General features: G+C 40.1%; 1 protein-coding gene across 1 annotated transcript in view; it reads right to left on the bottom strand.

The window, feature by feature from the left end:
* The window catches only part of LOC143783246 (polycystin-1-like protein 1), a 149569-nt gene that overhangs the window by 66359 nt on the left and 68226 nt on the right, over positions 1 to 14984 (bottom strand). The window contains exons 4-6 of the mRNA XM_077271663.1: positions 5165 to 5338; positions 1297 to 1416; positions 1042 to 1114 (exon numbers count right to left, since the gene is read on the bottom strand). Of these exons, the coding sequence (XP_077127778.1) occupies positions 1042 to 1114; positions 1297 to 1416; positions 5165 to 5338 (367 nt within the window). The remainder of the gene's footprint in view (positions 1 to 1041; positions 1115 to 1296; positions 1417 to 5164; positions 5339 to 14984) is intronic.

The raw sequence follows: 14984 nt of genomic DNA, 5'->3' as shown, positions 1-14984 counted from the left end.
GCATTTCACTTGTTAAAGACTAAACTTCAGAAAGAAAGGACCACAAACAAACAGCAACTGAAAACCACCGCAGTGAAGGCCTGGCAGAGCATCAAAAAGGAGGAAACACAGCGTCTGGTGATGTCCATGAGTTCAAGACTTCAGGCAGTCATTGCCAACAAAGGGTTTTCAACCAAGTACTAAAAATTAACATTTTATTTAAAATTATTGAATCTGTCCAATTACTTTTGGTCCCTTTGAAAACAGGGTGGCACATGTTAAGGAGCTGAAACTCCTAAACCCTTCATCCAATTTTAATGTGGATACCCTAAAATGAAAGCTGAAAGTCTGAACTTCAACTGCATCTGAAGTGTTTTGATAAAAATTCATTGTGGTAATGTCTATAACCAAAATTAGAAAAATGTTGTCTCTGTCCAAATATATATGGACCTAACTGTATATTTTGTTATGTTTTCCCATATGTCTTGCACTGATGGCCTAATACCTTGTATTATTCATGCTTGGAATGTGGAAGCAAATCTGAAATTTTGTTTCCTGAAAAACGCAGCAAAAAAGGTAGCAAAACCTGAGTTTTGGATGCAGCTTTTTTTTACTGCCAAGAGATCAGGTTTTAGCTGCAGGAAAAGAAACAGAAAAAAGCAATATGTAAATATAGCCTAAAATGCAGGTAAAAAACAATCAAAAACACAATGAAAAAAAATGCAAGCAACTCAATTTAATAAATTGCTGCAAAAATGTTGCTGTGAATCTGCAACATCAAAAACATACATAGCTGTCAAAAGGTTCTTAAACAGGCAAAATCTCATATGAGCAGTTACCAAGCTCTCATTTTCTTTTTGCTAATTTAATACTAATTATGATCTATTTTTGTTAATTACATTATTGTTATCAATTTCAAATAAGATAATGGATCATCAATGGAGCTTTACATTTCATTTACCTCATTTCTAAATGCCCAAAATAGACAGAAGAATCTAAAATGATTATAAATAATGTAGACAAACTGTTATTTTATAAATCCAAGAGATTGTTTTATTTTACCTTCTATATTGTCTATTGGAGAACCTTTAACATCTTTAAATCGATTGTCTCCAGAGTCTTTGGTGAACTTTTTCTATAAGAAAATTAAAATGAAAAACAAATATGTAATTGCAATACATGTCACAAGTTTTATATACAACTGTTTAGGATTAACAGGAATACACATTATTTATGTAATTTTTATTAACTGCTTAGCCTACTACAATCAATAACCTCCATTGTAATAAAAAGTTGGGACATACATCGTTTACTTACCTGACTTAATCTAAACAGAAGAGATAATAATACTATAACTGGGTACACAGCCAGAGCAACTTTCAGTCCACATTTGATAGAAATGGTAGAGATTTCAATAAGGCCGATCTCAACAGTATACTAGTAAATGCACAAAGAGAAATAAAATAAACAAAATGACTATTAATGAATAAAAATGAATACTTCAAAACATTCATCCAAATGCATTAGTAATTTCCATCACATTTGCACTAAATAAATGAAAGCAATAACATAAATTAGGATAACTTTTTAATATAATAAATAAGAGTAGTTCTTGCAAAATAATTACCTAATACCATGTAATGTTTACATAATAGATCCTCCATCCTCTTATTAGCTGCCTATTCTAAAAATGATTTTGCATTTCATTTATTTAAATTAATTACAGCCACATATCTCCATAATTGTGTAACACTGTGAACATCTGTTTTACAGGTTGTAAGCTTTGTTCTGGAATTGTAAAACTAACATGAATAGAGCCTAGAACACTATAAAAAAATGTGATATTAATTTCAGACCACTCCCCAATAATTTAGAGTTCGACTCGTCCACTCATGACCCACCTACTTAAAGCCACAGCTTTAGTTCTGATTTTGACAACCGGCGCATGGTCATATTTATTTTGTAAAAGGGTTTAATTCTTAAAGTGTCTGAAGGTATATGCACATGTTCTTTTTTGTCCACCTTCCAAAGCTATTTGTGTTTGTGGAATGCTTTGAAAATGCTTTGCCTTACTTACTTTTCAAAGATTATCAGATACTGCCTGCAATTCAAATTCACTGACACTGTTGATTCTTCCAAATAATTTTTATTTGCGGTGATTAAATTTGCGTAAATCTCAATATTGAAAAGCTTGTAATTGCTTGAAAAATACACAATGGGGAGAGAAGAGAGACTACCGTGCTGACCGTAAGAGCTTACACTTTATAGGAAAAAGAGGACACGGATAATCATAAAAGCTTACAATCTATAGGAGAGAGGATCTCATTGATCATAAGAGCTTACCAAAAGAGAGACACTGACCCAGTGACTTTGTAGGTAGAAAATGACTCTGCCATGCAAATTGTGCTCCACTGGGAACCATTAATCTGTGATGGGGCCTAGGTATTGACCACCTTTGTGCAAGGTATAACAATCCTCTATAAGTGATAGCTGCAGGGTATAATGTTAAGGCCCTCACAGCCATGTAAAAAGGAACTAGCCAGCAATGTGGTAAATGGTGCTGGGCAATGTGTTTTACAAACCACAAATCGAATCTTAAACTATTAAAATTCAAGTTAATCCAAAAATTGCTGAAAATTCGACTCAAACACGATCCTCAGTGGATCAAGCTGCTCATCTCTAGTGAAAAGTTATTTGGTAGACTACAATGTACCACTGAAGATGCACTGATCAACTCCAAGTTCTAGGATGTACAATTATTCCTATTGATATAGTATAAGTAAAAACAACCCCATCTTTTTCAGTGATTAGAAATTAGACCCCACTGCCCTTTCTTGCATTGGGAATTTTCTATAACATGTATGTCATAATTTAAAAACAATCGTGTACATAAAGCTGAAATAGTATTCTGTAAAAGTGTGTAGTTCAAGGGAACATTGACATGATGATCTTCTTCAAATTTGCTTGCTCTGGGATTGTCCCTGAAAATTCGATTTCCAAAGAAGTTATTCTCCACAAATATAATGTTCCTTATTATGCTTTGTTGACTCTCTCCACAATTCAGCCATTTTGCAGAATCCAAGTGGAAGTGAATTCCCAAAAAAATCAGAGTTTTGTCTAATGTAGATTTTTGTAAAAAAAACAAGTAGAATTCAATTCCACTCAAATATATACACTTATCTCTATCCAGTGTATACTGTACCTATCTATCTATCTATCTATCTATCTATCTATACACAGTACAGACCAAAAGTTCAGACACACCTTCTCATTTAAAGATTTTTCTGTATTTTCATGACTATGAAAATTGTACATTCACACTGAAGGCATCAAAACAATGAATTAACACACATGGAATTATATACTTAACAAAAAAGTGTGAAACAACTGAAATTATGTCTTATATTCTAGGTTCTTCAAAGTAGCCACCTTTTGCTTTGATGACTGCTTTGCACAATCTTGGCATTCTATTGATGAGCTTCAAAAGGTAGTCACCGGGAATGGTTTTCACTTCACAGGTGTGCCCTGTCAGGTTTAATAAGTGGGATTTCTTGCCTTATAAATGGTGTTGGGACCATCAGTTGTGTTGTGCAGAAGTCTGGTGGATACACAGATGATAGTCATACTGAATAGACTGTTAGAATTTGTAATATGGCAACAAAAAGCAGCTAAGTAAAGAAAAACGAGTGGCCATCATTACTTTTAGAAATGAAGGTCAGTCAGTCCAAAAAATTGGGAAAACTTTGAAAGTGTCCCCAAGTACAGTGGCAAAAACCATCAAGTGCTACAAAGAAACTGGCTCACATGAGGACCGCCCCAGGATAGGAATACCAAGAGTCACCTCTGCTTCTGAGGATGTTTATCTGAGTCACCAGCTTCAGAAATCGCAGGTTAACAGCAGCTCAGATTAGAGACCAGGTCAATGCCACACAGATTTCTAGCAGCAGACACCTCTCTACAACATCTGTTAAGAGGAGACTTTGTGCAGCAGGCATTCATGCTAAAATAGCTGCTAGGAAACCACTGCTAAGGACAGGCAACAAGCAGAAGAGACTTGTTTGGGCTAAAGAACACAAGGAATGGACATTAGACCAATGGAAATCTGTGCTTTGGTCTGATGAGTCCAAATTTGAGATCTTTGGTTCCAACCACCATGTCTTTGTGCGACACAGAAAAGGTGAACGGATGGACTCTACATGCCTGGTTCCCACCGTGAAGCATGGTGGAGGAGGTGTGATGGTGTGGGGGTGCTTTGCTGGTGACACTGTTGGGGATTTATTCAAAATTGAAGGCATACTAAACCAGCATGTCTACCACAGCATCTTGCAGCGGCATGCTATTCCATCCGATTTGAGTTTAGTTGGACCATCATTTATTTTTCAACAGGGCAATGACCCCAAACACACCTCCAGGCTGTGTAAGGGCTATTTGACCAAGAAGGAGAGTGATGGGGTGCTACGTCAGATGACCTGGCCTCCACAGTCGCCCGACCTGAACCCAATCGAGATGGTTTGGGGTGAGCTAGACCGCAGAGTGAAGGTAAAAGGGCCAACAAGTGATAAGCATCTCTGGGAAGTCCTTCAAGATTGTTGGAAGACCATTCCAGGTGACTACCTCTTGAAGCTCATCAAGAGAATGCCAAGAGTGTGCAAAGCAGTCATCAAAGCAAAAGGTGGCTACTTTGAAGAACCTAGAATATAAGACATAATTTCAGTTGTTTCACACTTTTTTGTTAAGTATATAATTCCACATGTGTTAATTCATAGTTTTGATGCATTCGGTGTGAATGTACAATTTTCATAGTCATGAAAATACAGAAAAATCTTTAAATGAGAAGGTGTGTCCAAACTTTTGGTCTGTACTGTATATATATATATATATATATATATATATATATATATATATATTTATTATATATATGTGTGTGCATTTATACTCTCAACCTATTGTCTCCATCCCCACATCCTATAGAATGTGAGCCCGCAAGGGCAGGGTCGTCGCCCTTCTGTATCAGTCTGTAATTGTTAGTTTGCTTACAGTAAGTGATAACTGTAATTTGTATGTAACCCCTTCTCATGTACAGCACCATGGAATCAATGGTGCTACATAAATAAATAATTATATATATATATATATATATATATATATATATATATATAAAAAAATATATGAAGTAGTGATATACCTGTTCTTCTTTCCAGTGAATAAGTAACACATTCAAGCACATGTATCCCAATAATAAGACAAAACATGCTGTTATTCGTTGGGTATGTGAAAACCAACTGTAAGAAGGCTGGCTAAAGATCGAGCCCCAGAAATGGAAATCCTCCAGATATTCAGTAAATTTGCAGTAGAAAAGCTGGAACACAAGAGATACAGTATATACCAGTTATACATGATAAACCACTTGTGCTCATTTTCAGAATAATATCATTCAAACTTCCTTATATTTTACTGATGGGTTTCCAAAACACTTTTATGAATAAATCCAACATATAACTTTTTAGAAGGTGCATCTATATCTATAAAGCTGAGTGTATGTATGTCTGTGTATGTGTATTTATCAAGCCACGCCCACTCTATATTGCCCTGCCCACTCTACATAGTCACACTCAGTCCACAGACAAAGCCACGTCCAGACAGCCCACGTTGTTAGCGCACTAGGGCGGAGACACATTTACCTCGAAAGGTACCCTGAAAAACGCTGTAATGTCCCAGCCGCTGTGAGCTATAATCAGGGCCGCCGCCTTCAGAGTATCAGTGCGCGGCAGGCACAGGCCACATCTAGCTCCATCGTGTCTAGAATGGAGTTGCTCATGTGAGGTATGACGTCAAGTGAAAGGGAGGAACCTCCTGGATTACACTGCTGTGCTCAACAGGAAGTTGCTGTACACGTGTGAGGGGAAGAAAGGAGTGAGGTGAAATTGAGGAGTGAGGTGAAAATGAGAGGAGTAAGGGGAAAATAGTGGATTGAGGGGAAACTGAGGAGTGAGGGGAGAATAGTGGAGTGAGGGGAAAATAGTGGAAGAGTGGGAAAAGAGAGGTGTGAGGTGAAAATGAGAGCTGTGAGGTGAAAATGAAGATGTGTGAGTGGAAAATAAGAGGAGTGAGGGGAAAATAGTGGAGTGATTGGAAAATGACAAATGTGAGGTCAAAATGACAGGTGTGAGGGGGAAATGAGAGGAGTGAGGGGAAAATGAGAGGAGTGAGGGGAAAATGAGAGATGTGAAGGGGAAAATGAGAGATGTGAGGGGAAAAATGAGAGGCGTGATGGGAAAATGAGAGAAGTGAGGTGCTGCTGCAGTATGAGGCTATGTATAGAGAAGAGTGAGGCACTGCAGGTGGAGGCTGTGTATAAGTCCACATTCACACGTTCAGTATTTGGTTAGTATTTTATCTCAGTATTTATAAACCAAAACCACTAGTGGGAGAAAAATACATAAGTGGTGACGTGTTTCTAATATAGTTTTCCTCTGATTGTTTTACTCCAAGTTTTAGCTTACAAATACTGAGGAAAAAAAAATATTGACCACATAACATGTGAACGAGGTCTAAAGGAGAAAAGTGTGGTGCTGCGTATACGATACGCTTTATTGCAATTAGTGCAATTTCTCTGTGGATCAAGTGTTTCCAATTGTATATGGAAGAGGAGTGTGAGGTGCTGCTGGAGGGGTCGACTATAAAGGAGAAAAGCTGTGCTGCAGAAAAATGCTGTGTATATAGGAGGAGTGTAAGGTGCAGGAGGAAGCTGTGTAAAAAGAAGGAGCATGAGGTGCAGGTGGAATAAGGCCCCTTAACTGCCGCTGTTAAAAGTCGTATTGGCAGTCGTTAAGGAGTTAACATTGTTGTGTTCCGTGTACCAGTGCGGGAGCATTGCTATGTTCAACAGCAACAATTTATTTTTCTTGTGCGCGTTCCCACAGTGGTCCTCGGAACACAGTGGGCTGCGCATGTGCAGATTGAAAGCATTGCTTGCCGATAGATGCTATTGCGCATACGCCAGCACCGTTTGTTGAAGCAACATTTTTCTTTTTTGAAGACCACAATATTAAATGCGCAGGTGCAGTATTTAAAATAGGAAGGATGTCACTGAAGGTTCAGTGACCTGTCATTTAAGCCCAGAATGATCATGATGAGGCCAGAGTACCAAAAAAGATCTGCATACCGGTACACCCCGGAGCACCAGCATCTCATTAACTTCAAACACAGATTAGAAAGAGAAACATAAGACGGATTTCTCCAACTCAGATATCATTTTAATTGGTGTAACAGCGCCAACCTAACAATGCCTGTAGTTAACTTAGCAAAATCCTGCTGACAGGTTTGCTTTAAAATTATTTAGACAGCTACAACTAATGCCACTCTAAATTAGTTCTCTTTAAAATTTCTAACTAAATGGTATTACACTCCCACAAGGTTGAAATCTGCTTTCTCTAAGAGAAAAGCTGTATTATACCTCAATGAGCAAGACTTACAGAAATGAGTACAGAAATGGAAGAAAGGGAGGCAAGAGCTGCTTCCTCAAGGGCCACTGAAATGTCTCAGCAGAGAGAAGCAAGACTTGCAGATGTGAGAATAAGAACTGCTTCCTCAGGGGACACTGAAATGTCTCAACAGAGAGAAGCAAGACTTGCAGACATGAGAATAAGAACTGCTTCCTCAAGTGCCACTGAAACGTCTCAGCAGAGAGAAGCAAGACTTGCAGACATGAGAATAAGAGCTGCTTCCTCAATGGCCACAGAAACATGTCAGCAGAGAGAAGCAAGAATTGCAGACAAGAGAACAAGAGATACTTCATCAAGGTCCACTGAAACATCTCAACAGAGAGAAGCAAGACTTGCAGACAAGAGACAATTAGAAGAAAAAAGCACATGCCAAAAACGGTTGGAACTCCACAAGAAGATTTTGTTTCAAAATTACAAAAGTTTATTTCCACATAGAGATACTACACACAATTTTTTAAAAACATTTAAAAAATACTCCAGAGAGGAGACAACTCCAATAGTCCAGAAGACAAATCATGCAAGTATTTACCAAATAATATAGATATTGCCTGGTTTAGAGAGATTTTTTTGCACCAAATGTGTATACAGGAGGAACATGTCATACATAAAGAGAGATGTATGACATGTTCCTCCTGTATACATAATGTCGCTAACCCAAGGGTTCCGTATATGGGAACTATATATACATATTTTTTGAACAACACTTTATGCAGCAATTGAGATATATATAAACACATTTGGTGCAAAAAAATCTCTCTAAACCAGGCAATATCTATATTATTTGGTAAATACTTGCATGATTTGTCTTCTGGACTATTGGAGTTGTCTCCTCTCTGGAGTATTTTTTAAATGTTTTTAAAAAATTGTGTGTAGTATCTCTATGTGGAAATAAACTTTTGTAATTTTGAAACAAAATCTTCTTGTGGAGTTCCAACCGTTTTTGGCATGTGCTTTTTTCTTCTAATTGTGACTTATATAATACATGCTTGGTAGTGAACCCATGTCATTTATATATATATTATTGAATGGTGCCCGCTTAAAAATTTATATTTATGCAGACAAGAAAATCGCAACTGCTTCCACCAGGACACAGGGAAAAGTTGGAAATTTGAAATACTCTGCCTTTTGCTACCACTCAGAGATCAACTATCAGGATAATCCAATAGTTAACATAGGAAAAATGGATGTGGTCTGCATGTACTGCAATGCCCTGAAGTGGAAAGATGAACTGCCAGGTTTATGCTGTGCAAATAGCAAGGTAAAACTGCTTCCTCTCCTTCTACCACCAGATCCCCTGGAGTCTGTGATTACAGGCACCACTGCAATATCAAACCATTTCTTGGACAAAACATTAGGAAGTTCAACTCCTGCTTCCAAATGACATCATTTGGTCCAAAAGGAGAAGTTATTTTCAACTGGATTTATGCCCACATTCAAAGTTCAAGGACAGATTTACCACTCAATTGGCTCACTGCTTCCATTACAAGGAAAAGAACCAATTTCTTCAATGCTATTTCATGGGAAATGTAGAAGCAGAGGCTCAGCAGAGATGCTCTTTAATTCCAAACACTCGCCTTGATAGTCACTAACTTGCAGCAGTTCCTTCACTTAAACAATCCATATGTTGAACTTTTTAAGACTGCACATTAATGCATGCCAAGTGAAAATTACAAAGTTGTAATCAGAGCTGACAAAACACCACAACGTGAGCATCAGCGGCATTTCATTGCCCCCACATTTGATGAGGTAGCTATTTTGATTGTGGGTAATGAGTTTCACAGCCGTAACATTGCTTCAGAAAAGGAACAATGGTTCGCAACGGGTGGCAGAAATTCACATGTCCTATGATGCACTGCAATATCTGATTATCTTTTGGCAGGGACAGGTTGGCTATCACTTTGAAATACCTCAGACAAATCCTGCAACTGGCAACTTTTCAGGGAAGTGTCGCCATGGACTTCTTTTTTAACTCAAATGTTTTTTATTAAATATAAGAGTCCAATAAAACATTTCACATTAAGACATAAATTTCCATTTTCCCCACTCTTAACCCCCCCTTACCCAGCCCGCCCGCTCCTTCCCTTTTAGACAGCTCACGCTTTCCTCTTAACATATCCTGTGGTATTATATACGTTAACCATATACAATAACTTTTATTTGTAAACGAATACACAGTAAATATATAGGCGAACCCTCCTCAGGCCCAACTTCTCTTAGCCTCCCCTAGCCTAGTTCCAACCAAGGTGTCCACAATTTTTCGAACAGGCCCATCTTCCCTCTTTTCTGATATACACCCTTTTCCAGGGTAATGACCTGCTTCACATATTTAAGATATTCTCCTCTCGAGGGAGGTTCCTCTTTGATCCAATTTCTGGCTATGACCTTTGGAGCCATGTATAGTAGTCTGGCGATTGCTATTTTCAGCTTGTTATCCACAGCTATCTTTTCCACGTACCCCAGCACGCACACCAAAGGTTCTCTTGGAATTATACATCTGTATGCACTAGGGTTGAGCGAAACGGGTCGATCATTTTCAAAAGTCGCCGACTTTTGGCTAAGTCGGCGTCTCATGAAACCCGATCCGACCCCTGTGCTTGTCGGCCATGCGGTACGCGACTTTCGCGCCAAAGTCGCGTTTCAATGACGCGAAAAGCGCCATTTCTCAGCCAATGAAGGTGAACGCAGAGTGTGGGCAGCGTGATGACATAGATCCTGGTCCCCACCATCTTAGAGAAGGGCATTGCAGTGATTGGCTTGCTGTCTGCGGCGTCACAGGGGCTATAAAGGGGCGTTCCCGCCGACCGCCATCTTACTGCTGCTGATCTGAGCTTAGGGAGAGGTTGCTGCCGCTTCGTCAGAAGCAGGGAGAGCGTTAGGCAGGGTCCACTAACCACCAAACCGCTTGTGCTGTAGCGATTTCCACTGTCCAACACCACCTTCGGTGTGCAGGAACAGTGGAAGCTATTTTTTTTTTTTTTTCCTCAGCGCTGTAGCTCATTGGGCTGCCCTAGAAGGCTCCGTGATAGCTGTATTGCTGTGTGTACGCCACTGTGGAAACCAACTGCTTTTTTCAAAGCACATATCCTCTTGTTCCTTTCTGCACAGCTATCTTTTTTGTTTGTCCACACTTTTTATTTAATTTGTGCATCAGTCCACTCCTATTGCTGCCTGCCATACCTGGCTTAGATTACTGCAGGGAGATAGTAATTGTAGGACAGTCCCTGTTTTTTTTTTTTTTTTTGTGGGAGATTAAGATTGGCATTTCTGCTACAGTGCCATCCCTGTGTGTGCCATCTCTCACTGAGTGGGCCATAGAAAGCCTATTTATTTTTTCCGTGATTTGTGTTCTAAATTCTACCTCAACACAAAAACACTACATCAATCAGTGGTAGAAAAATATTGGCCTCAGTCAGGGCTTGTGTGCCACTGCTGTGTGTGCTATCTCTTATTCAGTGGGCTATAGAAAGCCTATTTATTTATTTATTTTTTTTCTTATTATTTGGTTTCTAAAGTCTCCCTGAAAAAAAAAAAAATAAATAAAAAAACAGTGGGAGAGTAATATTGCCCTTTCAGCTTGTGTGCCAGTCTTGACTCCTGGGTGTGCCACCTCTCTCTCTAATTGTGGGCCATAGAAAGCCTTTTTTTTTTTTTTTTTTTAAATATTATTGGGTTTCTAAAGTCTCCCTTAAAAAACAAAAAATACATAAAAAAACAGTGGGAGAGTAATATTGCCCTTTCAGCTTGTGTGCCAGTCTTGACTCCTGGGTGTGCCACCTCTCTCTCTCATTCAGTGGGCCATAGAAAGGCTATTTATTTTTTTGGTTTTTTTAATATTATTTGGTTTCTAAAGTCTCCCTGAAAAAAAAAAAAACATAAAAAAACAGTGGGAGAGTAATATTGCCCTTTCAGCTTGTGTGCCAGTCTTGACTCCTGGGTGTGCCACCTCTCTCTCTCATTCAGTGGGCCATAGAAAGCCTTTTTTTTTTTTTTTTTTAAATATTATTGGGTTTCTAAAGTCTCCCTTAAAAAACAAAAAATACATAAAAAAACAGTGGGAGAGTAATATTGCCCTTTCAGCTTGTGTGCCAGTCTTGACTCCTGGGTGTGCCACCTCTCTCTCTCATTCAGTGGGCCATAGAAAGGCTATTTATTTTTTTGGTTTTTTTAATATTATTTGGTTTCTAAAGTCTCCCTGAAAATAAAAAAAAAAAAACTTAAAAAAACAGTGGGAGAGTAATATTGCCCTTTCAGCTTGTGTGCCAGTCTTGACTCCTGGGTGTGCCACCTCTCTCTCTCATTCAGTGGGCCATAGAAAGGCTATTTATTTTTTTGGTTTTTTTAATATTATTTGGTTTCTAAAGTCTCCCTGAAAATAATAAAAAAAAAACTTAAAAAAACAGTGGGAGAGTAATATTGCCCTTTCAGCTTGTGCGCCAGTCTTGACTCCTGGGTGTGCCACCTCTCTCTCTCATTCAGTGGGCCATAGAAAGCCTTTTTTTTTTTTTTTTTTAAATATTATTGGGTTTCTAAAGTCTCCCTTAAAAAACAAAAAATACATAAAAAAACAGTGGGAGAGTAATATTGCCCTTTCAGCTTGTGTGCCAGTCTTGACTCCTGGGTGTGCCACCTCTCTCTCTCATTCAGTGGGCCATAGAAAGCCTTTTTTTTTTTTTTTTTTTTAAATATTATTGGGTTTCTAAAGTCTCCCTTAAAAAACAAAAAATACATAAAAAAACAGTGGGAGAGTAATATTGCCCTTTCAGCTTGTGTGCCAGTCTTGACTCCTGGGTGTGCCACCTCTCTCTCTCATTCAGTGGGCCATAGAAAGGCTATTTATTTTTTTGGTTTTTTTAATATTATTTGGTTTCTAAAGTCTCCCTGAAAATAAAAAAAAAAAAACTTAAAAAAACAGTGGGAGAGTAATATTGCCCTTTCAGCTTGTGTGCCAGTCTTGACTCCTGGGTGTGCCACCTCTCTCTCTCATTCAGTGGGCCATAGAAAGGCTATTTATTTTTTTGGTTTTTTTAATATTATTTGGTTTCTAAAGTCTCCCTGAAAATAATAAAAAAAAAACTTAAAAAAACAGTGGGAGAGTAATATTGCCCTTTCAGCTTGTGCGCCAGTCTTGACTCCTGGGTGTGCCACCTCTCTCTCTCTAATTGTGGGCCATAGAAAGCCTTTTTTTTGTTGTTTTTTTTTTTGTTTTTTTTTTATATTATTTGGTTTCTAAAGTCTCCCTGAGAAAAAAAAAAAAATAAATTAGGTGGGAGATTAATATTGACATTAGTGCTTGAGTGACAGTCCTGCGTGTGTGTCATCTCTGTGATTTTGTGCCACAGAAAACAGAGTGTGTAACATTGTGCCTGATTTTCCTTGTGGTCTCACCAACCTGTTAAGGGATATTGAAATCATACTGAACTTATAGCTCACCGTGTAAGTTGTTTGACAGCAACAAATAAAGTTACTTTGGTTAAGATTTTAAAACAATGAGGAAGTCTGGTGCAAGAGGTCGTCGTGGGCGTTCATTGTCAGCTGGTAATGATGGTAGTGGTAGTGGAGCATCAGGTGGTCGTGGGGATAAAAATATTCCACCTAAGTCTGGAGCTGTGGAGCCAGTTTCGTCGTCAGGCTACACAAGGCCTCGAACGCTCTCTTTTCTGGGAGTAGGAAAACCGCTTTTAAAGGCGGAGCAGCAACAGCAAGTTTTGGCTTACATTGCAGACTCAGCCTCTAGCTCTTTTGCCTCCTCTTCCGAAACTGGTAAATGTAAAAGCAGCGCGTCGCTTGTGGATGTTCACGGTCAGGGACAAGTCGCTTCCTTGTCCTCCTCAGCAAAAACTACAACAAGAGAGAAGGATGCAGCAGGCGACACAACGGGTCACTCCATGGAGCTCTTTACACATACCGTCCCTGGCTTAGAAAGTGAAACATTTAACAGGCCATGCCCATTACAAGTAGATTCTGACATGGAGTGCACTGATGCACAGCCACAGCCAGAGTACTATGCTGCTCCTTTGACTCAGACCACCACATTGCCCTCTCAGGGTACAGATCCACAATCAGACCCTGATGAGACTATGTTGCCCCGCCACGAACGCTATACCACCGACCGACACAGTGACACAGACGAAGTTGCACACGAGCTCGAAGAGGAGGTAATAGATGACCCAGTTATTGACCCCGATTGGCAGCCATTGGGGGAACAGGGTGCAGGCGGCAGTAGTTCAGAAGCGGAGGTGGAGGAGGGGCCGCAGCAGGCATCAACATCGCAACAGGTTCCATCTGCCGGGCCCGTATCTGGCCCAAAACGCGTGTCAAAGCCAAAACCTGTTGGAGGACAGCATGGCCATCCGGTTAAAGCTCAGTCTGCAATCCCTGAAAAGGGATCCGAGTCTAGGAAGAGTGCAGTCTGGCATTTTTTTAAACAACATCCAACTGATCAGCGCAAAGTCATCTGTCAAAAATGTTCAACTAGCTTAAGCAGAGGTCAGAATCTGAAAAGTCTAAATACTAGTTGCATGCATAGACACTTAACCACCATGCATTTTCAAGCCTGGACTAACTACCAAACGTCCCTTAAGGTTGTAGCACCCTCGGCCAATGAAGCTAGTCAGCAACGCAACATCCCTTCCGTCACTGTAAGGCCACCATTTTCCGCACCACCGGCAGTATCTGTGCAGGTTTCTTTGCCAGCCAAAAGCAGTCAGGGTCAGGGAACCACCAGTTTTGTAGGAGGAAATATTGCATCTAGGGCACCGGCGGAAACAATACCGTCTCCAACCATCTCTCAGTCTGCCATGTACACCGGCACACCCGAAAGTTCCACGATCTCCAGCTCTCCAGTCCAGCTCACCCTACATGAGACTCTGGTTAGAAAAAGGAAGTACTTATCCTCGCATCCGCGTACACAGGGTTTTAACGCCCACATAGCTAGACTAAACTCGTTAGAGATGATGCCCTACCGGTTAGTTGAAAGCGAAGCTTTCAAAGCCCTGATGGAGTACGCTGAACCACGATACGAGCTACCCAGTCGACACTTTTTTTCCAGAAAAGCCATCCCAGCCCTGCACCAGCATGTTAAACAGCGCATCGTCCATGCACTCAGGCAATCTGTGAGTACAAAGGTGCACCTGACTACAGATGCATGGACCAGTAGGCATGGCCAGGGACGTTATGTGTCCATCACGGCACACTGGGTGAATGTGGTGGATGCAGGGTCCACAGGCGACATCAATTTAGGGACAGTTGTGCCTAGCCCACGGTCTAGGAAACAGTTGGCTGTAGGCATTCGCACCCCCTCCTCCTCCTCCTCCTCGTCCTCCTGCAGAAGCTACAGCTCTTCCACAGAACGCAGTCTGCCAACCACTCCATCGGCAGATGACACTGTTGCACACCAGTTGTCCCATTATTGGCCAGCTACTGCCAAGCGTCAGCAGGCTGTATTGGCTATGAAGTGTTTGGGCGACAACAGACACACCGCAGAAGTTCTGTCCGAGTTCT

This window comes from Ranitomeya variabilis, chromosome 6 (assembly GCF_051348905.1).
Source record: "Ranitomeya variabilis isolate aRanVar5 chromosome 6, aRanVar5.hap1, whole genome shotgun sequence".
Classification (NCBI taxonomy): Eukaryota; Metazoa; Chordata; class Amphibia; order Anura; family Dendrobatidae; genus Ranitomeya; species Ranitomeya variabilis.
Note: the sequence above shows the minus strand (reverse complement) of the source record. Positions and strands in the feature narration are given on the sequence as shown.